This window comes from Elgaria multicarinata, chromosome 1 (genome assembly GCF_023053635.1).
Source record: "Elgaria multicarinata webbii isolate HBS135686 ecotype San Diego chromosome 1, rElgMul1.1.pri, whole genome shotgun sequence".
In the NCBI taxonomy this organism is placed as follows: Eukaryota; Metazoa; Chordata; class Lepidosauria; order Squamata; family Anguidae; genus Elgaria; species Elgaria multicarinata.
Window position 1 is genome coordinate 39340847 of NC_086171.1, and position 26847 is coordinate 39367693.

Consider the following 26847-nt stretch of genomic DNA (forward strand, 5'->3'; position numbering starts at 1 on the left):
TGGCTACCATTTCCTTCTTGCCCATGCTCCCTTGGGATAAGGCCACAGCATGATGTGAACACCATGACAGCAGTTTCAAAGTGGGGTGGGGAGATGGCTGTCCCATTTCCAAACTGCCCCCCCTCCCTCCTCCAAGAAGCCCCAAATCAGAGTGACGTTATATCATCAAGTAATATCCTTTTCCAGGGAAGAAACTCTGGCAGAAGGTTTAACCCAAATTTCCCCTTCCCATTTTTTTAAAAAAACTGGTGGTACCTCCTCACAAGCCACAGATTGGTCCCATTCAGAAGACACCTTAAACATGGCTTTAACCACAGTGAATAAGGCTTTTTGCTTTATTCACCATGGTTAAAGCCATGGTTTAAGGTGACTTCTGAATGGGGCCAATATGTTCCCAAAAGATATTCATAGATAACTTTCCACTCGAAACTACTAACACTTCACAGCTTGACATGGATGACCAAAGCTATTAGAGGTTGAGATGGCCTCTGCTACCTCCAATAGCAGAGGCAGTATGCCTTTGTACAGCAGTTGCTGGGGAACATGGGTGGGAGGGTGCTATTGCACTCATGTCCTGCTTGTGGGTTTCTTGTCAACAGCTGGTTGGCCACTGTGTGAACAGAATGCTGCACTAGATGGACCCTCGGTCTGATCCAGCATGGCTCTTCTGATGTTCTTATGAAAAAACTCAGCCTGGGTTGGTTTGGTGATGTGTATGGGCTCATTGGTTCACAGGCAAGTGGATCCTTCCCTCCCGACTTGTATTGCTTGAAGGTGCTGGGTGTGAACAGGGTTCCCCCCCTAGGGAACCACAGGACCTTGGAATCACCTTTTCCCAGTCACCTGGTCAATCCCTATACCTGGGGTGGGGTCTGCTACATCATGGCTGGGCAACATGGAGCCCCCTAGATGTTGTTGGACTGCAAGTCCCATCAGCCCAATCAGCATAGCCCAGTGAGGGACGATGGGAGTTGTAGTCCAACAATATCTACACTTCCTTTCTCTGTGCTAGCTCATCTCACTTTTTCATTCCTAAAGCGTGCCTTGCTTGAATCACTTTGTAAGATAAATGGAAAACCTAGATCAACCAGAATACACATTCATATTACATGCCTCCTTACTCAGCAAGTAAATTGTGCCTTGCTCAAGCATCCTCTTCCTGCTTCAGTCCCTCTCAGGAGCTACCAAAACTAGAACAAGACAGTGATGGATCCTGCTGCAGTCTGGAGCATTCCCCGAACAATACGGTGCTGCTGGACTCCAGAGTGGCTCACCTCACCAGGAAGACTGACCACAGGCTCACCTCACCAGGAAGACTGACCACTGGCTCACCTCACCAGGAAGACTGACCACTGGCTCACCTCACCAGGAAGAATGACCACTGGCTCACCTCACCAGGAAGAATGACCACTGGCTCACCTCACCAGGAAGAGCTTCCTGCACAGGCTGAGACATTGGCCTTAGGTAGACCTAAGGTTTATCCCGGGATTGTCCTGGGGTCATCCCTGTTCATGTAAATGACACACAGGGGATCCCGGGAGCAGGCAGGGATGACCCCGGGACGATCCCGGGATAAACCTTAGGTCTAGCTAAGGCCATTGTTCAGCAACACTAATTCTTATGGGCTCTGTCTTCTGACTCCTGGTTCCCCTGGCCCAGCTGTGACTTTGAGATTCCTGGCTCTTGCTCAGTGGCTGCTTAGGACTCAGCTCTGACAACCCCACAGGTAAGGATAAACTGGGGATGCTACTGGAAGGATGGGGGTAAACATAAACCAGCCTAGATCTCAGGGGGATAACCAGCCATCTTCCTTCCTTCTACCTGGTGTTGAGCAGGACTTTGGTGGGCCTCCAATCACAATACAGACAGGAAGTGAGACCCTGGCAATTAAATGCTGGGAAACCCTGGAATAGCTGATTCTAACACTCACCTAAATCTCTCTGAATTTACTGAAAATATGCAGAGCGAGACAGATCAGCACATTAGCACGAACAATACTATTGCTAACCAGCTGTGACACGGAATAGAGCTCAGTATGTAAATGTGGAAACTTACTATTAAGCACTTTCTCGAGTAACATCAGATTTTGTTAAATCACCTGGTGTTAATAACTTCTTGGCAGGAAACATGTATTGCCTGGAGGCTAATTAGTCAATGCTCCTTTTAGGTGTCATTGATTGTGAATTTGCTCTTTTAGTGACAAAGCCACGTTGCTGAGACGAGTGATTCAACATGATTACTCGCATTTCCCTCCTGCTTTCAAGGTTACACTCCCGCTCTAACAGATATCGACTGTGATCCAGCAAACTGTGCAGGGGGTTTCTGCGCCCACAATGGGCCTTCTCACGTGCATTTGCATGGATATTTCATCATCTGCAAAAGTCAGGAGGTAATTTTCACAAGCGACAGGATTTCCTGAACAGTTAGTTTGCATGTTGGTTGCACATGATGCCAAGAGCTTTCAGAACACTGACCTCCGTCTAACTGTTGACCGTCTTGCTATCGCTTGCTGCTGTTCTCCAATTAAATGCTGACCAGCGGCTACAGGTCAAAAGACCAGATAGCTGCAATCCTTCCTCATTCCTGCAATGGACTTAATTGCACCATGAACCCATTGCTTGCTGTTGTCTTTAACCCACCCTCAAACAGCAGAACTGTGAAAATGATTTGGAACCCTGATCCTAGATTTGGGACATTTCCAGTAGCTGCGAATATGTGGTTTGAAGGACATAAGAACATCAGAAGAGCCCTGCTGCATCAGACCAAGGGCCCGTTTACTCCAGCACTCTGTTCACACAGTGGCCAACCAGCTGTCGACGGGAGACCGCAAGAAAAACATGAGTGCAACAGCACCCTCCCACCCATGTTCCCCAGCAACTGGTGTATATAGGCTTACTGCCTCTGCTACTGGAGGTAGCACCTTGCCATCGGGACTAGGAGCCAATCAATAGCCTTCTCCTCCAGGAATTTATCCAACCTCCTTTTAAAGCCAACCAAATTAATGCCCATCACTACATCCTGTGGTAGCAAATTCCATAGTTTAACTATGCGCTGTGAAGAAGTACAATCATCTGTCCTGAATCTCCCACCAATCCGCTTCATGGGATGACCCCGTGTTCTAGTATTATGGGAAAGGGAGAAAAATGTCTCCTTATCCACTTTCTCCACACCTTGCATGATTTTAAATGCCTCTATTAAGTCTCCCCTTAGCCTCCTTTCCCCCCGAAGGTGAACACTTCCAGTTGTTGTAACTTTATTTATTTATTTATTTATTTTATTACATTTATATACCGCCCCCCAGCCGAAGCTCTCGGGGCGGTTTACAACAATTAAAAATAGTAAACATTAAAAGTATCCAATTTTTTTTAAAAAACATAAAAACAGTATAAAAACAACAACAGTATCCATTTAAAACAACAATTCTGGGGTCCATTAAAAACAAACTTAACGTTATTAAATGCTGTTAAAATGCCTGGGAGAAGAGAAAGGTCTTGACCTGGCGCCGAAAAGATAACAACGTTGGCGCCAGGCGAGCCTTATCGGGAAGATCATTCCACAATCTGGGGGCAACCACCGAAAAGGCCCTCTCCCTTGTTGCCATCCTCCGAGCTTCCCTCGGAGTAGGCACTCGGAGGAGGACCTTAGATGTTGAGCGCAGTGTACAGGTAGGTTCATGTCGGGAGAGGCGTTCCATCAGGTATTGCTGTCCCAAGCCATGTAGGGCTTTATAGGTTAAAACCAGCACCTTGAATTGGGCTCGGAAACATATAGGCAGCCAATGCAAGCGGGCCAGAATCGGTGTTATATGCTCAAATCTTCCTGTTCCAGCTATCAATCTGGCCGCCGCATTTTGCACAAGCTGCAGTTTCCGGACCGTCTTCAAAGGCTACCCCATGTAGAGGGCGTTGCAGTAATCTAATTTGGAAGTTAACAAAGTATGGACAACTGAAGCTAGGTTATCCCTGTCCAGATAGGGGTGTAGCTGGGCCACCAACCGAAGTTGGTAGAAGGCACTCCGTGCCACCGAGGCCAACTTTCCCTCAAAGGGGAGACGCTCCAGTCCCAATTATTTTAGTTGTCCTTTTCTATACTTTTCCCAGCTCTACAATATCTTTTTAGGTGTGGTGACCAAAACTGTACACAGTATTATAAGTGTGGTCGCACCATAGATTTGCATAAAGGCAGTACGATACTGGCAGTTTTATTCACTTCTCACGTGCATTGATTTTCATTGCCACCACAAGCCATCTTCAAGAGTCGTTTTGTCAGCCCTTCTTTCAGAGAACTCTGCCACTGACTACCATTTCTCTCTGTCCTGGCTCATACATGTTAGGTGGGACGGGGGGAGGGGGAGCAAATTTAAAAGCCCTTTGCAGTATTTCGCTTTTGGAGAAAGTGGCTGACATGTATTTATTTTATTTTATTTATTTATTTCATTTATAGCCACCTTTTTTCCTCCAAGGAACCAAGGCAGCATACATAATCCTCCTCCTCTCCATTTTATCCTCACAACAACAACCCTGTGAGGTAGGTTGGGCTGAGAGTCTGTGACTGGCCCAAAGTCACCCAGTGGGTTTCCATGGCCGAGTGGGGACTAGAACCCGGATCTCCCAACTCCCAGTCCAACACCTTAGCCACTACACCACACTGGCTCTCATAATATGTATTTGTGTTGTAAAGTCTTTCAGGAGCAGATTCAGTCTCCTGGACCTCCAGTAGCCCATTCCAAAAGAGCAATACAAAACATACCTGCCCAACATGTAAGAACACCTTCTGACTATCTTCTCTGGGTTACCCACTTTGTGAAGCGAGAGAAGTGACTCTTGTGGGAGGGTTTGGAAGCCTCTTCCCCAAAGAGATTCTGGAGTCTCCATCAATAATGATACTTAGGCGCAGTGGAGGCTGGTGGCTCCGATGTCAGTGAGGTGGTGAATTTGCTCCGGGTTTGTCAAAAACAGTCAGAGCTCTAAAGGAGCTCTCCAAGATGTGGAAGCGGATTCACCACCACCCTGACTTTGGAGCCACCAGCCTCTTCTGCTTAGACACCAGGTTAAAACTGTCCCCCAATTCAACACGGCTTTTCAACTATTGTTCATCTGCTTTTACCAATTTAGCAGGGAAGGTTACCTGCTTTGATTGACCGTTGATGCTTGTTTCTGCAATGGATTGTACTTTGATTGTTCTATGCTCAATTTTTTTTTTTTTTTTAAAAAAAGGTGTGTAGTTTGCTTTTATGGCTGCAGCAATTCACTTTGGAGAGTTCTGTAAAAATGGACTCATTATGCTGTGAGGAGAATCACTGTCATAAGTAAAAACACAAGGTGTGACACTGTTGCACAACACGTTTCCTGACCCCTGCAAACGGCCGCCAGTAAAGTGTGCTGGGATTAGCCCTAAGTCACAGATGTCACATCACACATTTCTATTGCTAGACCAGGGCTGCAGAAACTCAGTTCTGGGGGCCACATGAGGCCTGCCTGTTCTCCAGATGGCCCCACCCATTCCTCTTAGCCCCTCCCCCTCCCCTCCAACAGTTTTTTTTTTGCAGTTGTTTTCCCATTCTAAAATGCTGAACTGCCTTTCCTAAGGCTTCATGACTGGCAGTAAGAGCTTTAAGCTACAACATGCTGGTATTTTTTTTATTTATTTTGGCTCCGCCCCTTTGCATTTTGGCCTGCCCCTTTTGCCTTTAGCTGCACCCACCACTGGAGTGCAGCCCCAGAGAGCTTCTTCGAAACCAAATTTCACCCTCGGACTGAATGTGGCCCAACATCCCTGCATTAAACATTCCAGGGGAAAGAGGAGGAAGAGGAGGAGAAGCGAAGTTGCTGTTTTGGGTGGCAGCAGCCTAATATCAAGTTTGGCGTTGAGGAAACAAGCCAAATGCTGTAGCTTTCATAGAAGCATAGAATCATAGAGTTGGAAGGGGCCTATAAGGCCATCGAGTCCACCCCCTTTCTCATTGCAGGAATCCACCTTAAAGCATCCCTGACAGATGGCTGTCCAGCTGCCTCTTGAAGGCCTCTAGTGCGGGAGAGCCCACAACCTCCCTAGGCAATTGGTTCCATTGTTGTACTGCTCTAACAGTCAGGGAGTTTTCCTGACATCCAGCCGGAACCTGGCTTCCTGTAACTTGAGCCCATTATTCTGTGTCCTGCACTCCGTGTCCTGCACTCTGGGATTATGGAGAAAAGATCCTGGCCCTCCTCTGTGCGACAACCTTTCAAGTACTTGAAGAGTGCTATCATGTCTCCCCTCAATCTTCTCTTCTCCAGGCTAAACATGCCCAGTTCTTTCAGCCTCTACTCATAGCGCTTTGTTTCTAGACCCCTGAACTTTTCCCTAACCCTGTGTTTGCCAAGGGCCCCTCCGCCAAGGCAGATCTATTGTTATCCCGGGATCTGATGCGGTATGACAATGGAACCATTTACCTAGGGAGATCATGGGCTCTCCCACCCTGGAGGCCTTCAAGATGCAGCTGGACAGCCATCTGTAGACTCCTGTAATGAGCAGGGGGTTGGACTCGATGGCCTTATAGGCCCCTTCCAACTCTACTATTCTACGATTCTATGATTCTCTAAGCTGCTCTGGCAGCAATCTGTTATTCTTTCTCTTTTCTGACAAAGATGCGTTGGAAATTCAAGGCCGTCTCGTAAAAGACTTTAAAGACAACAACAACAACAACAACAACAACAACATACGATTTCAGTCTGGTTAAAGTCGCTGTTTGGGAACAACTGATTACAGCAGATTGCGCAATTACTGCCAAGGCAATACAAACCTCCATCTTGCTAATCAAGCGGGAAAGAAATTCAGAAAACAATTAAAGTCATTACAAGTCATCAGTGTATTTTCCCCATATGGGAAGGTGTTTATTCCCCCCTCTCCTCAAGGTGATTTGGCAAGAGGCTGGCACTCAATCTAATTCCTGAATAAGATGCTGCTAACCTGCTAGCCACCCAAGCAGCACATCAAATTGTCACTCTCCCCCCCTCTCTCTCCCGGGCCTGGAGTTCCGTGTGTTTTCTGACATTTGTGTGGCAGCCAGGCGTTCTAAATTTAATGAGGAAATCCTGGAAGAGGCACCGCTTTCCAGTAAACAATTTGGGAAAGGGGCTGAGCGTTCACGCCCATCGCAAAAAAGAAAAGGAAACTGTCTTGCTGCATGATTGGGAAAAACTGACAGAGGGGAACACCTCCTCCATGTAGGGGACCACGGACAGTCGAATTGCTCTTTCTAGGTGCCCTTCTAGAAGTCTTTTTCCAGGTGCTACTGGCAAATGGGGGGGGGGCGGTTAATACAAAAAAGGCCTTTTCAGTGGTGGCACCCTGGTGACAGAATGCCTTCTCTACAGTGGCTCACCTGGCACCCATGTTATGGTCTTTTTAGCGCCAGATGAACAACGTTTTGCTTTCCCAGGCATTTTACACTTTGGACTTTTGGTGCCTGATTTATTAATGTTTTGATGCTGATAGTATTATTTATTTCTTTTAATTTAGATTGCGGTTTTTATTCTGTTTGATTTGTGTGTGTGTGTGTGTGTTTTACATTTTACAGGTTTAAATGGCATTACTAACTGCTCAGAGAATGTTAGTTATAGTCAGTATACAAATACTGTAAAGAAATGAAAGAATGAAGAAATGAATATTTGGAAGATCAGAGTTCTGGCTTGGCGGTTTCAGTGAGGCAGTGAATCCGTTTCGGGTTTCAGTCACAACTCTGTGAAGCACCCTGGAGAGCTCCTTTAGAGTTCGGTCTGATTCTGACTGAAACCTGGAATGGATTCACTGCCCCACTGACACTGGAGCCACTGGTCGGGCACCTGCAGTGAAACACATCTAGAATGTCAGCCCTGTGCTAACTGTCGCTAGTCCATATTGATCAACATAGCTGGCACATTTATATTTACATCAAAACAGTAATGGTAACACTCAGCTGGGGATGGGGCAGAATTTCATTCGATTTGCATTTTTAAGCAAACCAAAGTAATTTGCGCTTCTTGGATTGATATAGAGATTGGGCTGCAGTTATTTTTCAGATCTCTCACCTCTCCAAATGTTATGATGTAATTCTTGTCTCAAAAACTGCACTCAAAATGCATGTATGAGGGAAAACTGCACTCAAAATGTATGTATGAAAACTGCATTAAAATGCATGTATGAGGGGAAACTGCATTAAAAAAATGCATGTATGAGGGAAAACTGCATTAAAAAATGCATGTATGAGGGAAAACTGCACTAAAAATGCATGTATGAGGGAAAACTGCACTCAAAAATGCATGTATGAGGGAAAACTGCACTCAAAAATGCATGTATGAGGGAAACCCACATTCAAAAATGCATGTATGAGGGAAAACGGCATTCAAAAATGCATGTTTACCCTACCCTGTGCCTGTTTGCATCCTCTTCCCCTCCTTATTGTTTTATTATGATTTTATTAGAATGTAAGCCTATGCGGCAGGGTCTTGCTATTTACTGTTTTACTCTGTACAGCACCATGTACATTGATGGTGCTATATAAATAAATAAATAAATAATAATAATAATAAAACTGCACTAAAAATGCATGTATGAGGGAAAACTGCATTAGAAATGCTTATTTTAGGGAGAATTTTGTGTGTGTGTCATTCATACACACACACACACACACACACACATACACACACACACATACACAGCCACCATTTACGTAACATTCGATTTCTGGAAATCTCTAGCCACCATTTTTACACAAAATGGTGTCTTGTTAAGGGGTAGGCTGCCCTGAAGCACTCATCAGTTGCTGTGCTGTCCAACACTCCCTCCCTGAAGCGAAAAACGACAACAACAACAACAGTCTTCAAGTCCACGAATCCACCGGACTCAGAAAAAGCTGGTCAGCTGTGGAACTCATCTGAACCTGTTGCACATTTCTCTGGCCTCTCTTATGAAGAAATCTTTCAACTACAAGGTAACTTTCAAAATCTGCCCAGCCATCCAACACATTTTTACTCAGAAGTAAGTCCCACTGTGTTCAAAACGGGGGTAATCTTGCTGTACACGTGTGCACAGCCTTGCAGTCTTAATTATGATTTTTGCCTGAGGAAGAAGTTTTGTGTCTGAAACAATTTTTTTTTATTTTTTTTATTGTATTTTATATTATGGTTTTATACTGTTGTTTTATATTATGAATGGTTTTAATTTTTGGGAACCGCCCAGAGAGCTCCGGCTGTTGGGCGGTATAGAAATGTAATAAATAAATAAATAAACAAAATTAGGAATCAGTATCGTAACAACAACAAGCACATTTTCTGCACTTGAAATTATGTGGCCAGGATGGAAGGGGTCGAAGGTGGGATGGAAAGAAAGAGACATGAGAAGGAGTAAACACCAAAAGAGAGCTGAAAGGGAGGGTGAAAATCCAGAGCATTTGGAAAATGGGTATTTATTTGGCAAAACTTTCCAAAATGGGCTATTACGATAATGGAGGTAATATCTGAAGTTGCTATTTGAAAATTTACCAGGAGGTGACATGTTCTTGTTCAGTAACCTATCTGCGTGCCCAATTCAGGGAAATATGAAATAAAAGCACTCGACAGAGAGGTGACTTCAGGTAAAACAGCCAGCAGAAGGCTTGTCAGGAGCTGTTTTGTTTTATTCTGCATGTGTTTCTACTGGTTACCCAATTTTTTTCCTGTCTTGGTTCGTCTGCTGCTCAGCAGATAATACACCATTTTTACATGGCTTTTTTTTTTAAATGCTCCCTCCTTTTTTGCAAAAGAGGCACATTCCTTTGAGATGTATTGGAGTCCATTATCAGAGATCATCCTTCAGGGATTCTCTACTGGACAAAAATAGCCTTTAGTTGATGGATTATTGTAGCATCTCTGAAGCCTAGCTTTGCAAGCAAGAATCTGCTTCGGTAATCCACAGTGATGAAATGGTCTTTGCTGCTCCACATGCAGAAAGCAGTGTCACAGACCTGCCACAGAGCTGGGTCAAACTAAATAGCGGGGCTGGGTGGGTGGGACAAATGTCCACAAGTATTGCCTTTTTCCTGCCTTTTTAAGGGGTTGATCTTCTTTGCAGATTTCAGGGTCAACTACATGTGAAAGGGGAATTGTGTGATGTCTTTTGGTGGTGGTGGAGGAGGATCTGAGAGCTGTAACACAGAGTGGTTAACCCACTGCCCCTGTGCAGGGTGACCCAATGGAAAGGAGGACAAGGCTTCAGTATCTTTAAAAGGGAAAAGGGAATTTCAGCAGGTGTCCTTTGTATGCATGCAGCGCCTAGTGAAATTCCCTCTTCCTCACAACAGTTAAAGCTGCAGGAGCCCTGCCTTCTTTTGTATCTGGCCAAGAGGCCAGGGCTCCTGCAGCTTTAACAGTTGTGAGGAAGAGGGAATTTCACCAGGTGCTGCATGCATACAAAGGACACCTGCTGAAATTCCCTTTTTCTCTACCACTTGTTAAAGAGACAGGAGCCCTGTCCTCCTTTCCATAGGGTCACTCTACCCTACCCAATCGGAGAGGCGGGTAAGAAATATATTATTATTATTATTATTATTATTATTATTATTATTATTATTATTATTATTATTATTACCCCTGTGCCATGACCCCAAAACAAATTGTCTCCCCCACTCCACCAAGCTGCAGTTAGCTAGAGAGGGAGGAAATTTTCAGGCTCAGGGATTTACGCTTGTATGTTTGACCCTCCACAACTATTAGTAGCTTTGGGGAGCTATTTCAGTGGGGAGTCAGTGCAAGAGAAAGGGACGACCCCCTCTTCCCTGCACATGTGGTTTGACCCTCATTTGGCTAGTTTGTTGGTGAAAACCTTTGCAAAGGCAAGACCGAGATCATCTGTAGAAAATGGTCCCTCTCTACCAGGGGTGTTGATCCTGCCCTTTGGGGTTGGACAAGGACTCTGCCCTCTTCTTCTGTCCTCACCCCCTCTTTCCCCTGACTACCAATCCTTGGCTTAGGCACATTCCACCCCACATTTCTAAAAAGCAAAATGCCTGTCCTAGGCTTAGCTATGGGCAGTGAGAGCTTAATGCTAAAAGACGCAAGAATTTTGGGCTCCACCCCTTTTGCCCCCCCCCCAATCACTGGAATTCCCCCCTGCTCCCAAGGGCATCTCTGAAATTGAATTCAGCCCTTGGCTGGAAGGGGTTCAACACCCCTGCTCTCTACTGAAGCCTGGTCTGCGGAAGTATCTTGTCGAATATTTGAAAGATGCGAACATGGAATTCCACTGCCAGGGATGGCAGGTAATCCGGGTTACGTAACCGTGTAATGTTAGCGAATCCCAGTTTACTTTCCCTAATATGACGGCCGCAGGGCGTGCAACTGTTTACAACTGAGCTGCCCATCAATCTACAGCCGCCGCAGAGCGATGTGGCGCGGTGTGCGAGGCTGCGTTCTTCTGACAGCCCAACAATGCTCTATTTATAGCAGTGGTAATACCTAGCACTTCCAGTGCTCTCCACGTCTTCAGAAACACTCTGCGGGTGTTGGCTGAAGTAATTAATAAGCTAAATGCCCCCGAGGCACCGTTGGGGGATCTGTGGCCGTCCCCACAGTGGCAGGAAGAACAACTCACTGACAGCTAGCCCTGAATCGTTTTGAATAGCAGTGCCATTCTCATGCACTCGTGACGGCATTATGCGTCAGGCCTTGCACTTCACTGGTGGTGTAACCATGGCCCTTATCCGCTGGCAAAAGATGTCTTGGGATTTGACTTCACCCAAAGCAACAATACCAGGACAAGGATTATATTATGGGAGACTTGGGGGTTAATGTATTTCAATCCATGGGAGTGGGGTATCACATAACCTGGCTTAGGGAATAGAGCCCTGCTCGCCCGGTCGTGCTTGCTTGGCCCTGCTCCAAGGAGCCGAACTTTGCAAGCATTCAGGAGGCTCCATGAGCCTCCCAAGCGCTCAGCAAAGCGCACTTTCCAGGGCCTGTGGAAAGTGCGCAATTCCCCTGGGACGCCATTAGTGTAGCCGGGGGGGGGGGATTGCACACTTTCCAGGGGTCCAGGAAAGTGTGCTTTGCCTGCCCCTCCACCATGCTAATCGCGGCCTCAAAGGCCGTCTTAAAGCATGGTTAATAGGGCCTTTAAGGCCCCCATCGGCACGGGGACAGTGGGAGAGAGAAATGCAATTTCCCCAAGGCAGGGGAAATTGTGTATTTTCTCTCTCCAGTGGGGGGAAAGGACAAAGAGGGTGCAGTCAGGCACACGCTTTCCTGGCACAGGGCGCATCTGCCTGGGTCTGTGAGGTCTGGGCGCAAGGGTGTCCGCTGCCCTCATGGGCCCAGGCGTATTTCCACCCCAACGCTATTGCAGCTACACAAACAGCCAAGGAGCGGGGATGAGTGTCACATAGGCCTTAGCTAGAACTACCGGTCTGGTGGGACGGAGGAGTGAAGTTTTCACGATATTTTTATCGCGATCTCTCCCCCTCTGTTCACATGTGGCGCACGACAACCTCAGAGGGAGAGGCGGCGCGCCCGCCATTTTGTTTTGTTTTTCTTAAAGGAGAAGATGCGCACGAGCGCTCGTGCGCAAAAGGTAAGGTGTATTTTTTAAAATTTATTTTCCCCACTCCCTCCACCCCAGCCCCGATGGGTGCAGTGCTCCTGAGGACCTCTGCGCCCCATGCACAGGGCCCTGTTCCTCATGAGTAACAGCAAGTAACAGGGACAAACCGGGACGCCCAGCCACACATTCCGCGGTCTCAGGCTCAGCCTGAGACTGCAGAAAAACCAGGCTCAAAGCGTAGGGTGAGATTCCGGGGCAAGGGAGGTTCATCCCTCCCTGATCCCGGGATCCCCTGTGCATCATGTGAACACACAGGGACGATCCCGAGGATCGCCCCGGGATTTCGCCCCATCTAGCTAAAGCTGTAGATGGGCCACATGTTTCCTGCCTGGGCTCCCTATCCGGTCCTCTGGGGTTCTCTAGATGGCCACACCCCAGGCCCCAGGCCTGCACTTCCTTTCCCCCAATCACAGGTTGTTGGGTGGATCCCCACCTTCTGCACAGTTTTTTGCCCTTTCTGAAAGGTTGAGACACCTCTCCTAAGGCTTAGCAACTGGCAGTTGAGCTAAACAAAGCTGGTGTCTTCGGCATTTTTGGCCATGTCCCTTTGACCTTCAGCCCTGCTCACCACTAGGATGCGGCCGGCGAGAGGTTCTCTGGAAGGAATTCGGCTCTCGGGCTGAAAGAGGCATGGGTTGCTCACTGCAGTCTCTATGCTCAGAAAGTGGCTAGCTATGTCCAGTAGGAGTACAAGTCAATGACATTAGCCTACACTGGTCTTCTGCAGGCACTGAGTTGACGCTATGGAACCCTGGTCTATCCCCTAGCTCTATCACCACCAGGTCACTTCCTCCAGTGAGGGCAGGGGAACCCCCTCTTTGTCCCCATTTGGTTGTCATGGTTGGGAATCAGGCAACATGTTCAGCTCCCCACCCAGTCCCCACACTTGGCACTTGCATGCCAGAAGAAATATCAAGTACAGGGCCAGCTCCGGGTTTGAGGATGTGGAGGCTTAGTAAATTGGCCCAACTGATGTGGGCGTGCCCTGGCGGGATTACCTGGTGATGGTAGCAACAAGTAGCAGCAGCACTTGAGTGCCATATGGCTAGGAGCTGCCATGTGGCTAGGCGTATCACACCAGGGCATTGTGGGAAATTTAAAGGATGGCCTCCAGACCTAGTTATCTGGTGCTGATCAGAGCATGGGTACACTTTTTCTTTTCTTTTTTAAAGAGGAGCCCAGGGTACATCATTAGTGGTGGGCCCTGCTGGGAAGCTGGGCCCCTGGCAGCTGCCCAAGGATACCGTATGCCGGCGCCAGGCCTGACTTGATAGATAAGAGCTAGCAAGCAACACTGAAGAACAGATACTCCACAGCAACTAATGCCACATATTTGTGACAGCCAAAAGAAGAGAGGAACCAAACCAAGAATGAAAGCCAGAGGCCTTGCTAGGGGGGGAAAGGTAACTTGTACAGACCACTTTCCATCAGGACTTGGAAGGAACGTCTGCACCTCCAAGCCTTTTTGCCCAGACCGTAATATACCACTTGAGAGTCTAAATTTGAATTCTGCGGGAGGGAGGGAGGGCACAAAACCGAGGGTTATAAGGCCAACATTTGTACAAAAATATAAACACTGAGAAAACAGTGGTCTAAAACCCAGAATGCTAAATGCCTTAACACGTTGAGGCAGATTTCTGCAAGGGAGCTCTGTCCCTTGTGTATACCCAAGGCGCATAAAACAGCCATGTGCTTTATCTGAAGCATCACCTGCTCTGTCGCTCTGCAAATACTGACATTCTCATTCTTCTTCCCTCAACAACATCAGCTCATCCAGTGTCTCTCCTTATCCATTCCCCACTGGCCCTCATTTTCCCTGATAAGGAGATGCCTTGGTGAATTCCAGTGCCCAAGCAGCCTTACTGTTGGTTAGGACAAAACAATGTCCTGATGAACAACCTACATTTGTCTGAGTCCATTTCTCCTTGCTTTATAGGAGAACGTAGAACTGAGCTGAAAGGCTCTCAGCTCATTCAAAGTTGACCATTATGGAGCTGCAGGTTTTATTCTACAGTGGAAACAATGGCAAATGCTATAGATTTCATTTTACACTGAAAAGCATGGCGGATGCTAGGAGTACCTTTAAAGCTGCCCCAAATGGGAGCTACCTGGAACTTAGTTTGAATGTGGATTGTCAGCTGTGTTCACACAGTTCAGAACTGGACTAAATCCACATTGCTGTATAATCCGGCCTGAAGCGAAACACAATACTTACATCTACGATGAGGAAATCCAGCCAGCACCAGGCATTGGTGAAGTACTTCTTAAAGCCATAAGCTACCCATTTCAGAAGCATTTCCAGGACAAAGATGTACGTGAAGATCTTGTCCGCATATTCCAGCATGGTTTTAATGTTCCTTCTCTCTTCGAGGTAGATGTCTTCAAATGCCTGGAAGCACAAAGTGGCATATTAATAGTGGTCTGTGCTAGATATGTTTTCTTTGGTGGGGTATTTGGGAGTCTGTAAAAGGCTCTATGAATAAATGACTACACGAGATCAAATGTTTATGATCATTATTGACCCATAAAAATGTGAACCATTTCAGGCCGTAGGTTCTGATGATACTCTGGGATCTAGCTTGGGGTTGCAGGGTTCTGCTATGGATCAGATCTTGAGCAGGGCTCAGGTTTCGCAGGAAGTAAGACAAAAAGAGATCAGCACCAGGGGAAGCGAGACAGGATTGTCTCCAACTATGTTGCTCCAACCAGAAATTTATGAAAACTTCATTTTTGCTCATGAAACATGTGAGCGGGCCCCGTTCGAAGCACTGAACCTGAGCATGAGCACATGCACGTCAAAAATGTTCGCAAATTGCCAGACAAGTGCTTGTGCATTCGATCTGCACAACTTTCCCATCCTTTACTCTTGCATAAATGGGGACTTTACAGTTGCCATTGATCCAATGGGGGGGGGGGTTAGAAGTGTGAACTTTCTGATGTGTCCATTGTGCACACAATGGAGGCTCTGGAAATTGCACACTTCCCTCCGCGGGGGACGTGCACAATTTTGGCAGTGGGGGCAGACAGCTGCTGAGCACTCATTGGGCCAAGCTGAGCCTCAAAAGAAGGTAATGTGGACCAACGAGCATGAGAGACAGGGCGAGTGTCCGATGAGTGCGCCCACCCAAGTTCATTTTCTTTTAATGTCACCAGTTTGCCTCCTGTGGAATGAGTATTTTGTGACCGGCCATGCTCACCATGGCAGCCATTTTGTGAGAGTGCCCACTACACTGTCTAAAAAACCCAAATGAGCCCAAAAAGGATGGGGACCCTGACTCTACTCTAGTTTCAGGGCCATCTTTCCTGTATGTTATCCGATACTTTTAATTTGAGATGCCAATAATTTGTCCTCCAACTTGGATGTAATCCAAGCTAGAGAGTAATTTGGGACTCTATTATTATTATTATTATTATTATTATTATTATTATTATTAATTGCATTTTTATACCGCCCAATAGCTGAAGCTCCCTGGGCGGTTCACAAAAACTAAAACTAATTAATGTTCACCTCTAATTTGAGTCCTTGAACATTGTATCCAATCTTGGATACATCAGTTTTCCCTGACATTTCTTCTTTTGACACATAACCAGATCGCACAAGTGGTAAAATGCAATGGGGGCGCGGGAGGGGGGGGAAAGAAATCATAAATGTTAAGTTTACCAGCGCTCCGCTGCTGAGGAGAATCATAAATATGATGAACGTTTCAAACCAGCTGTGTTCAACTATTTGGTAGCAGGTTTTCCTCAGCCGCCACCAGGTCTTGCCGGGAAATTTAGTAGTATCTGCCGAACAGCACGGGAAGAATCGGACGCAAACTGAAATGGTAAACGAAGACCAGAGAGGACTTTTTTTAAAATGAGAGAAGTCACTAGGGATATTTCTGAAAGTTTTCAATAGCTTTAAGCGCTGTCAGAGAGATGACTGTACAATGAAAGACAGTATACTCATACTCATACAGACTCCTCAGCCACCTCATAAGTAAGGTAAAAGCACAAGAACTCCTAACCAAACCCATGAGAATTTCTTTTCAAAATCATTTCCTTTTCTATCGAATTGAATGAGAACGTTCGAAATTTTCATAGGAAAAATTTCTGGCACAGTGCTATTGGAAACTGGTGAGAATGAGGCAATTGAACTGCCACATATGCAGATGGATGATTCATTCATCAAGGCTACTGTTGTCTACACTGACTGGCAGCTACTCTTTTGGGTTTCATAGAGGAGTCTTTCCCAGCCGTGGAAGTGCAGAGAGCTCCTTTAGAGTTCTGACTGGTTCTGACTGAAACCCAGAGCGGATTTACCGCCCCACTGACATTGGAAATTTGCTTGTCCCCTCCTCCTTGCATGACCCCTGCATGCAGTATTTCACATTGCTCAGGAAGCCCCCCTCCCCAATCCTCTGGGTTGCAAGTGGCTGCAAAAGAGAGGAGGGGAGACTGTCCTTCCATAAACTTCCTTAAGATTGCAATCCTACGCCCTCTTACTTGGTGTCATGTCTAAACCTACTGCCCCTGTCTTGGGAGAAGATGTTTCAGGTAATCAATCAGAATCAGATTCAGAACTAGAAGATGCAGCACCAGATACCAGCCAGCCTGTACCAGTGGGGGAGGAAACTCTCACGGGTGATTTCCCAGCTGGGAGTCAGCCCTCTCCTGAGCTTATCTCCTCAAGGCTAAATCCTACACATTCAGTGGGAAGCTTTCTTCTGGAGGTGAGCGTCCTGATAAGCTAGCTGATGCTAGGGTCCTCTGGAAGCTCAAATGCACTGGGTGGAAGGAAGGCGTGAGAAAGTCGGTTCGATTTCGCCAGAACCTGCCTCCGCACCAGGCTCCCTGAAGTTAGGGGTGGGAAGTGGTTTCCTATTCTTCTTGAGCAGACAATTGTCTTGCTTAGTTTGCATAGTTTTGCCTAGGGGGACGTTTCCAAGAGGTTAGACTCGCTTCTTTGTTGATTAATAAAAGCTTTGTGGATTACTTAGCAAACCTCGTCATTTGCCTCCCATCGAAAGCAGGAGATTTCTGAGAAACACGACACTTGGCAGTGAGCCCCATTGAATTCGGTGGGATCTACTTCTGAGTAGACATGTATAAGAACTTGTCTGCATGAGGCTGTTAAGCCGTTGCATTGGTTTCATTGCAGAATTGAGATCTGAGCATGACACGAGGAGCTTTTCATGTCCTGCTTATTTGCTACATAACTTCTAGGTGGCACTGCGGCATGGTGGAATAGCACAAACGCATAAGAGGAAATCGCACCCTCTTGCCCTTTCACAATTAAACGCCACATTTTTCCTGGTCTAAAATAAAATGCCCAAAGTGCCGGTTAGACACAAAAGCAAAAATGGAGGGTCATGATGTTGTCTAAAAAACCCCATAAACAATCTTGTGTAGGGAATGACGAGTGCATGATAAATGCCTTGCGTAGAAAAGCTTTATGTTAACCTAACTTAGGATTCGAGCCATTTTTTATTTCGCCCTTTTATTGCTGTGTACACACAAAGACACACAGGAATCTGTTTCAAACTTGACATGATTATAGATCAACTTCAAAAGCACGAGAAGATTCGGTTGCTCAATCTATAGCCCCCAGTTTTATACAAAGCAGATAATCCTTTGGGTTGAACTAGCCGCCTCTAACAATTCCTGATGAGGCTACAACAGGAATATGTATATGAATATGGATACTATTGTGAAAATCAATGAGCTGAAAGGAATTGTGGAGAAGGACCTTAACTGGCTCCATCACATACTGATTGTCAACGATGAGTAATATCCTAGTGGGCTCCATTCTTCCTAGAAGAAATCTGTTTATAACATTTGGTGTGATTCACTGACAAGCAGGTACAACTTTGCCTATGTCCACATAGCACTGCTGGGTAATCGGTTCTAAGAACAATGACAATGCTTTTAATGCAATTTAAGATGATGCGTGTCATTCCCACAGAGACTGCCCCTCCCACTCCTGTCCTCCCCCCGCCCCCCGAAATAGGGAAGGTTTGCGGTCCATCCCTTTAAGCGCAGTCATTTTCTTTTCATGGTGAGCAAGCCTTCCCCCATCACCCAAGCTCTAGATTTTGAAGGCAAAATCCAAAATTGCATGATGATAAAAATCTGCAACGTGACAATGGCTTAGTGTGTGTGTGTGTGTGTGTGTGTGTGTGTGTGTGTGTGTGTGTATGAGAGAGAGAGAGAGAGAGAGAGAGAGAGAGAGAGAGAGAGAGAGAGAGAGAAGAGAAAGAGAGAGAGTTGAGCGTAATGTGTTTTAAAACAGCAGGCTTTCACTGCTAGGACAAATGGAAGATAATACTGGGTTGTCACAGCTCAGGAGTGCTCGATCAGGGAGAAATGTTTGCAAATGAATTGCAGGGTGGGAAATGGCCGGCTTACTGTACATTTTATATAATTTTTCCAAGACAGCCTTCGCCAACCCAGATGTGCTGGACTACAGTTGCCATAATACACAGCCATGCTAGGAGACCACCTCCTCCTCCCCCTCCTCCTCATTATTATTATTATTATTATTATTATTATTATTATTATTATTATTATTATTATTATTATTATTATTTCTATACAGCCCCACAGCCGAAACTCTCTGGGAGGTTTACATAAGATTAAAACAATTAAAACCAATATACAGAATTTAAAAACACAAAATCAAGCAACATACATACACCCAAATATTTAACAGATGGGAGTCAAGACAGTGGCCTGTGGGCCAAGGTGTCAAACAGGAGTCCCTGAGCACCACCTTCTGGAACTGGCCATCCAGGAAGGCTCGGAGATACCAACACACCTGTAAATTTGGTCCTTTTTAACCTCAGAACCTACCGGGATTAACAACACCAGACTCCCAAGAAGCCCCATCCGGGCAGCGCCTCCAGAAGGATACCTTGGTGGACAATATTGAACGCTGCTCAAGAACCCGCAGAACCAACAGGGACACATTCTCCCTGCCCAGTTCCTGGCATTGGTCTTCCACCAAGGTAGCCAAGGCTTGTTCTTCTGTGCCAAAACTAAGGCTAAAGCAGGATAGAAATAGACAGATAATCTGTATCATCTGGAAAAAATGGAGCTGTCAGACAGGGGTAATAAATAGCTCAGTATCTTATCTAAGTATTTATTGCACACACTGTGCTAAGGGGGAAAAAAAGGGAGGAACCTATTTTAAAGAGGAGATCTTTGGGAACACGCATTCCAATAATTGCATACCCTGGGACATTTGTACCATCACCCTGTGCCCTCTTCTGTCGATTGCATTAAGGTTGGGCTCGTGCACTGAAACAGCAGAGGCACCAAGAAAATGCCTGGGACCGAGGTCCCTCATCCAATCATCTCTCACCTGCTGGTGTGCCGTTTTGCTGACTGTAGGGCCCCTCTCATTCCCTGCGAGTTATCCCCATCTGATCCCCTCTGAGCCGGCTCGTGGCTGAATTAAATAATCCTTTGGGATATGAACGCTCACAATTCTATGACAGTTCAGCTTACCTTCTCCTCTTCCCCGCGCCCCGACCCCCGTAACGCCCCAGGGAGGAATGCTATGGGACAATCAACTGGGACAGAAACACACACCTTTCAAGGGTTTGTGTATGTAAGCTGGAGAATTTGAATGAGGGCAGGTGGAGTTGAGTGTTTACCAACCCCCGGCATGTTTTAATCTGGAGAGTGAAAAAGCCGTAGCGTCTTATGTGATCCGTCCAAGGTTACGGGGAAAGCCTGTGGGTTGCTCAGGTGCAATCCACCAAATGAGAAGAAACAAGGGCAGACCTGGAGGCTGCTACAAAAAATTGAGATGCCCTCTCTGGGAAAAGAAGGATGGGGCAGGGGCAAGCAGTGGGGAGGAACGCAGCCTCATGCCAAACTTCCTAGTCCAGCTTTGCTATAATGCGTAATTACTATATTAATTGCTAAAAAAACCCCTACATATCCCACCTTTCTGCATACAACCCTACGCAATGTAAACAAGATGCAATAAATAAACCATATAAAATTAAGCTTTAAAAAACCAGTGTGAAAATAGAAACCTAAACCAATCCATGACTGAGTTTTATTAAAAGCTAAAGTTAACCCCACCCCGCAAAAGCAAACAGCCTTCAGCAGGTGTCTTGTCTACTGAAGTTTAAGTGCCACCGAGTTCAAGTGAGTCCCAGGGAAGTGTGTATAGGATTGGAGCTATTAGCTTCCACAGTGAGAAATATCAGTAGATAGACTGATAGAGATTTAAAGCATGTTTTATATTTTGCATGCAATGATGAGTCCTGGAATGCAGTGTAGGCCAGTGGCTCCAATTTCAGTGGGGCAGTGAATCCACTCCGGGTTTCAGTCAGAACCAGTCGGAATTCTAAAGCCTTGCCCCTTAGATAGCTCCTTTAGAGTTTTGACTGCTTCTGAGCCTCCACCATTAGAAAGTTTCTTAAATTCGCCTCCCCTCCCCTAATTAGTTCTTAGCATTATAAAATGCACAGTGTGACCATACAACAGCCTTCAGCAACCTGGTGCCTTTCGGTTGTGCTGGACTACAACACCCATAATACCCAGCCTGCATGGCCATTGAAGGGGACTAGGCAGTGGAAGGCTTCCTTCCAACAATAACACAGTGAAGTTTCAACATCCTAGTTTCGAGCAGGTCCCTCCACATACCACAGATTAAGCCACACTTAACATCCTCAAGCAATGGGCAGGAACAAGCATGGTTTATTATGCTAACAGCACCATCTCATACATGTCTCCTCAGAAATAAGTCCCTCCAAGTTCAATGGGGCTTACCCCCAGGTATGCATAACAGAGCTGAGGAATCTTTTTTCTCTTGGGGTCCACATTCTCTCAGGGGTAGGGGGCTGCAGGCCAGTTATGGGTGATGCCAAAGCCAGCACTGGGCAAGAACACCACTTTTTTATCTCTCTTTCTGCCATCTCCTTTTCTCTCTCACTTTTTCTGACACCCCTTTCTCTTGCTCTCTTACTGTCCCCTCCTTTTCTCTCTCACTTTTTCTGACACCCCTTTCTCTTGCTCTCTTACTGTCTCCTCCTTTTCTCTCTCTCTTTTTCTGACACCCCCTTTCTCTTTCTCTCTTTCTTTCTTATTTATTTATTTATTTATTTATTTATTTATTTATTTATTTATTTATTTATTTATTACATTTTTATACCACCCAATAGCCGAAGCTCTCTGGGCGGTTCACAAAAATCTTTCTGCCACCTCCTTTTCTCTCTCACTTTTTCTGACACCCCTTTCTCTTGCTCTCTCTTTTTGCCATCTCCTTTTCTCTCTCACTTTTTCTGACACCCCCTTTCTCTTGCTCTCTTACTGTCCCCTCCTTTTCTCTCTCACTTTTTCTGACACTCCCTTTCTCTTGCTCTCTTACTGTCTCCTCCTTTTCTCTCTCACTTTTTCCGACACTCCCTTTCTCTTGCTCTCTTACTGTCTCCTCCTTTTCTCTCTCTCTTTTTCTGACACCCCCTTTCTCTTGCTCTCTTACTGTCTCCTCCTTTTCTCTCTCACTTTTTCCGACACTCCCTTTCTCTTGCTCTCTTACTGTCTCCTCCTTTTCTCTCTCTCTTTTTCTGACACCCCTTTCTCTTGCTCTCTTTCTGCCACCTTTTCTCTCTCACTTTTTCCGACACCCCTTTTCTCTTGCTCTCTCTTTTTGTCATCTCCTTTTCTCTCACACTTTTTCTGATACCCCTTTCTTTTGCTCTCTTACTGTCTCCTCCTTTTCTCTCTCACTTTTTCTTACACCCCCTTTCTCTTGCTCTCTTACTGTCTCCTCCTTTTCTCTCTCACTTTTTGTGACACCCCCTTTCTCTTGCTCTCTTACTGTCTCCTCCTTTTCTCTCTCACTTTTTCTGACACCCCCTTTCTCTTGCTCTCTTACTGTCTCCTCCTTTTCTCTCTCACTTTTTCCGACACCCCCTTTCTCTTGCTCTCTCTTTTTGTCATCTCCTTTTGTCTCACACTTTTTCTGATACCCCTTACTTTTGTTCTCTTACTGTCTCCTCCTTTTCTCTCTCACTTTTTCTGACACCCCCTTTCTCTTGCTCTCTTTCTGCCACCTTTTCTCTCTCACTTTTTCCGACACCCCTTTTCTCTTGCTCTCTCTTTTTGTCATCTCCTTTTCTCTCACACTTTTTCTGACACCCCCTTTCTCTTGCTCTCTTACTGTCCCCTCCTTTTCTCTCTCACTTTTTCTGACACCCCTTTCTCTTGCTCTCTTACTGTCTCCTCCTTTTCTCTCTCACTTTTTCTGACACTCCCTTTCTCTTGCTCTTACTGTCTCCTCCTTTTCTCTCTCACTTTTTCTGACACCCCCTTTCTCTTGCTCTCTTACTGTCTCCTCCTTTTCTCTCTCACTTTTTCCGACACTCCCTTTCTCTTGCTCTCTTACTGTCCCCTCCTTTTCTCTCTCACTTTTTCTGACACCCCCTTTCTCTTGCTCTCTTACTGTCCCCTCCTTTTCTCTCTCACTTTTTCTGACACCCCTTTCTCTTGCTCTCTTACTGTCCCCTCCTTTTCTCTCTCACTTTTTCTGACACCCCTTTCTCTTGCTCTCTTACTGTCTCCTCCTTTTCTCTCTCTCTTTTTCTGACACCCCCTTTCTCTTTCTCTCTTTCTTTCTTATTTATTTATTTATTTATTTATTTATTTATTTATTTATTTATTACATCTTTATACCACCCAATAGCCGAAGCTCTCTGGGCGGTTCACAAAAATCTTTCTGCCACCTCCTTTTCTCTCTCACTTTTTCTGACACCCCTTTCTCTTGCTCTCTCTTTTTGCCATCTCCTTTTCTCTCTCACTTTTTCTGACACCCCCTTTCTCTTGCTCTCTTACTGTCCCCTCCTTTTCTCTCTCACTTTTTCTGACACTCCCTTTCTCTTGCTCTCTTACTGTCTCCTCCTTTTCTCTCTCACTTTTTCCGACACTCCCTTTCTCTTGCTCTCTTACTGTCTCCTCCTTTTCTCTCTCTCTTTTTCTGACACGCCCTTTCTCTTGCTCTCTTACTGTCTCCTCCTTTTCTCTCTCTCTTTTTCTGACACCCCCTTCTCTTGCTCTCTTTCTGCCACCTTTTCTCTCTCACTTTTTCCGACACCCCTTTTCTCTTGCTCTCTCTTTTTGTCATCTCCTTTTCTCTCACACTTTTTCTGATACCCCTTTCTTTTGCTCTCTTACTGTCTCCTCCTTTTCTCTCTCACTTTTTCTGACACCCCCTTTCTCTTGCTCTCTTACTGTCTCCTCCTTTTCTCTCTCACTTTTTGTGACACCCCCTTCTCTTGCTCTCTTACTGTCTCCTCCTTTTCTCTCTCACTTTTTCTGACACCCCCTTTCTCTTGCTCTCTTACTGTCTCCTCCTTTTCTCTCTCACTTTTTCCGACACCCCCTTTCTCTTGCTCTCTCTTTTTGTCATCTCCTTTTGTCTCACACTTTTTCTGATACCCCTTACTTTTGTTCTCTTACTGTCTCCTCCTTTTCTCTCTCACTTTTTCTGACACCCCCTTTCTCTTGCTCTCTTTCTGCCACCTTTTCTCTCTCACTTTTTCCGACACCCCTTTTCTCTTGCTCTCTCTTTTTGTCATCTCCTTTTCTCTCACACTTTTTCTGACACCCCCTTTCTCTTGCTCTCTTACTGTCCCCTCCTTTTCTCTCTCACTTTTTCTGACACCCCTTTCTCTTGCTCTCTTACTGTCTCCTCCTTTTCTCTCTCACTTTTTCTGACACTCCCTTTCTCTTGCTCTCTTACTGTCCCCTCCCCTAATTAGTTCTTAGCATTATAAAATGCACAGTGTGACCATACAACAGCCTTCAGCAACCTGGTGCCTTTCGGTTGTGCTGGACTACAACACCCATAATACCCAGCCTGCATGGCCATTGAAGGGGACTAGGCAGTGGAAGGCTTCCTTCCAACAATAACACAGTGAAGTTTCAACATCCTAGTTTCGAGCAGGTCCCTCCACATACCACAGATTAAGCCACACTTAACATCCTCAAGCAATGGGCAGGAACAAGCATGGTTTATTATGCTAACAGCACCATCTCATACATGTCTCCTCAGAAATAAGTCCCTCCAAGTTCAATGGGGCTTACCCCCAGGTATGCATAACAGAGCTGAGGAATCTTTTTTCTCTTGGGGTCCACATTCTCTCAGGGGTAGGGGGCTGCAGGCCAGTTATGGGTGATGCCAAAGCCAGCACTGGGCAAGAACACCACTTTTTTATCTCTCTTTCTGCCATCTCCTTTTCTCTCTCACTTTTTCTGACACCCCTTTCTCTTGCTCTCTTACTGTCCCCTCCTTTTCTCTCTCACTTTTTCTGACACCCCTTTCTCTTGCTCTCTTACTGTCTCCTCCTTTTCTCTCTCTCTTTTTCTGACACCCCCTTTCTCTTTCTCTCTTTCTTTCTTATTTATTTATTTATTTATTTATTTATTTATTTATTACATTTTTATACCACCCAATAGCCGAAGCTCTCTGGGCGGTTCACAAAAATCTTTCTGCCACCTCCTTTTCTCTCTCACTTTTTCTGACACCCCTTTCTCTTGCTCTCTCTTTTTGCCATCTCCTTTTCTCTCTCACTTTTTCTGACACCCCCTTTCTCTTGCTCTCTTACTGTCCCCTCCTTTTCTCTCTCACTTTTTCTGACACTCCCTTTCTCTTGCTCTCTTACTGTCTCCTCCTTTTCTCTCTCACTTTTTCCGACACTCCCTTTCTCTTGCTCTCTTACTGTCTCCTCCTTTTCTCTCTCTCTTTTTCTGACACCCCCTTTCTCTTGCTCTCTTACTGTCTCCTCCTTTTCTCTCTCACTTTTTCCGACACTCCCTTTCTCTTGCTCTCTTACTGTCTCCTCCTTTTCTCTCTCTCTTTTTCTGACACCCCTTTCTCTTGCTCTCTTTCTGCCACCTTTTCTCTCTCACTTTTTCCGACACCCCTTTTCTCTTGCTCTCTCTTTTTGTCATCTCCTTTTCTCTCACACTTTTTCTGATACCCCTTTCTTTTGCTCTCTTACTGTCTCCTCCTTTTCTCTCTCACTTTTTCTGACACCCCCTTTCTCTTGCTCTCTTACTGTCTCCTCCTTTTCTCTCTCACTTTTTGTGACACCCCCTTTCTCTTGCTCTCTTACTGTCTCCTCCTTTTCTCTCTCACTTTTTCTGACACCCCCTTTCTCTTGCTCTCTTACTGTCTCCTCCTTTTCTCTCTCACTTTTTCCGACACCCCCTTTCTCTTGCTCTCTCTTTTTGTCATCTCCTTTTGTCTCACACTTTTTCTGATACCCCTTACTTTTGTTCTCTTACTGTCTCCTCCTTTCTCTCTCACTTTTTCTGACACCCCCTTTCTCTTGCTCTCTTTCTGCCACCTTTTCTCTCTCACTTTTTCCGACACCCCTTTTCTCTTGCTCTCTCTTTTTGTCATCTCCTTTTCTCTCACACTTTTTCTGACACACCCTTTCTCTTGCTCTCTTACTGTCCCCTCCTTTTCTCTCTCACTTTTTCTGACACCCCTTTCTCTTGCTCTCTTACTGTCTCCTCCTTTTCTCTCTCACTTTTTCTGACACTCCCTTTCTCTTGCTCTTACTGTCTCCTCCTTTTCTCTCTCACTTTTTCTGACACCCCCTTTCTCTTGCTCTCTTACTGTCTCCTCCTTTTCTCTCTCACTTTTTCCGACACTCCCTTTCTCTTGCTCTCTTACTGTCCCCTCCTTTTCTCTCTCACTTTTTCTGACACCCCCTTTCTCTTGCTCTCTTACTGTCCCCTCCTTTTCTCTCTCACTTTTTCTGACACCCCTTTCTCTTGCTCTCTTACTGTCCCCTCCTTTTCTCTCTCACTTTTTCTGACACCCCTTTCTCTTGCTCTCTTACTGTCTCCTCCTTTTCTCTCTCTCTTTTTCTGACACCCCCTTTCTCTTTCTCTCTTTCTTTCTTATTTATTTATTTATTTATTTATTTATTTATTTATTTATTTATTACATCTTTATACCACCCAATAGCCGAAGCTCTCTGGGCGGTTCACAAAAATCTTTCTGCCACCTCCTTTTCTCTCTCACTTTTTCTGACACCCCTTTCTCTTGCTCTCTCTTTTTGCCATCTCCTTTTCTCTCTCACTTTTTCTGACACCCCCTTTCTCTTGCTCTCTTACTGTCCCCTCCTTTTCTCTCTCACTTTTTCTGACACTCCCTTTCTCTTGCTCTCTTACTGTCTCCTCCTTTTCTCTCTCACTTTTTCCGACACTCCCTTTCTCTTGCTCTCTTACTGTCTCCTCCTTTTCTCT

General features: G+C 45.6%; 1 protein-coding gene across 1 annotated transcript in view; it reads right to left on the reverse strand.

Annotated features, from left to right (window-relative positions):
* The window catches only part of LOC134398778 (sodium channel protein type 5 subunit alpha-like), a 297293-nt gene that overhangs the window by 47193 nt on the left and 223253 nt on the right, over positions 1–26847 (reverse strand). Inside the window, exons 19-20 of the mRNA XM_063126285.1 lie at positions 16253–16407; positions 14807–14980 (exon numbers count right to left, since the gene is read on the reverse strand). Coding sequence (XP_062982355.1) covers positions 14807–14980; positions 16253–16407 — 329 coding nt within the window. The remainder of the gene's footprint in view (positions 1–14806; positions 14981–16252; positions 16408–26847) is intronic.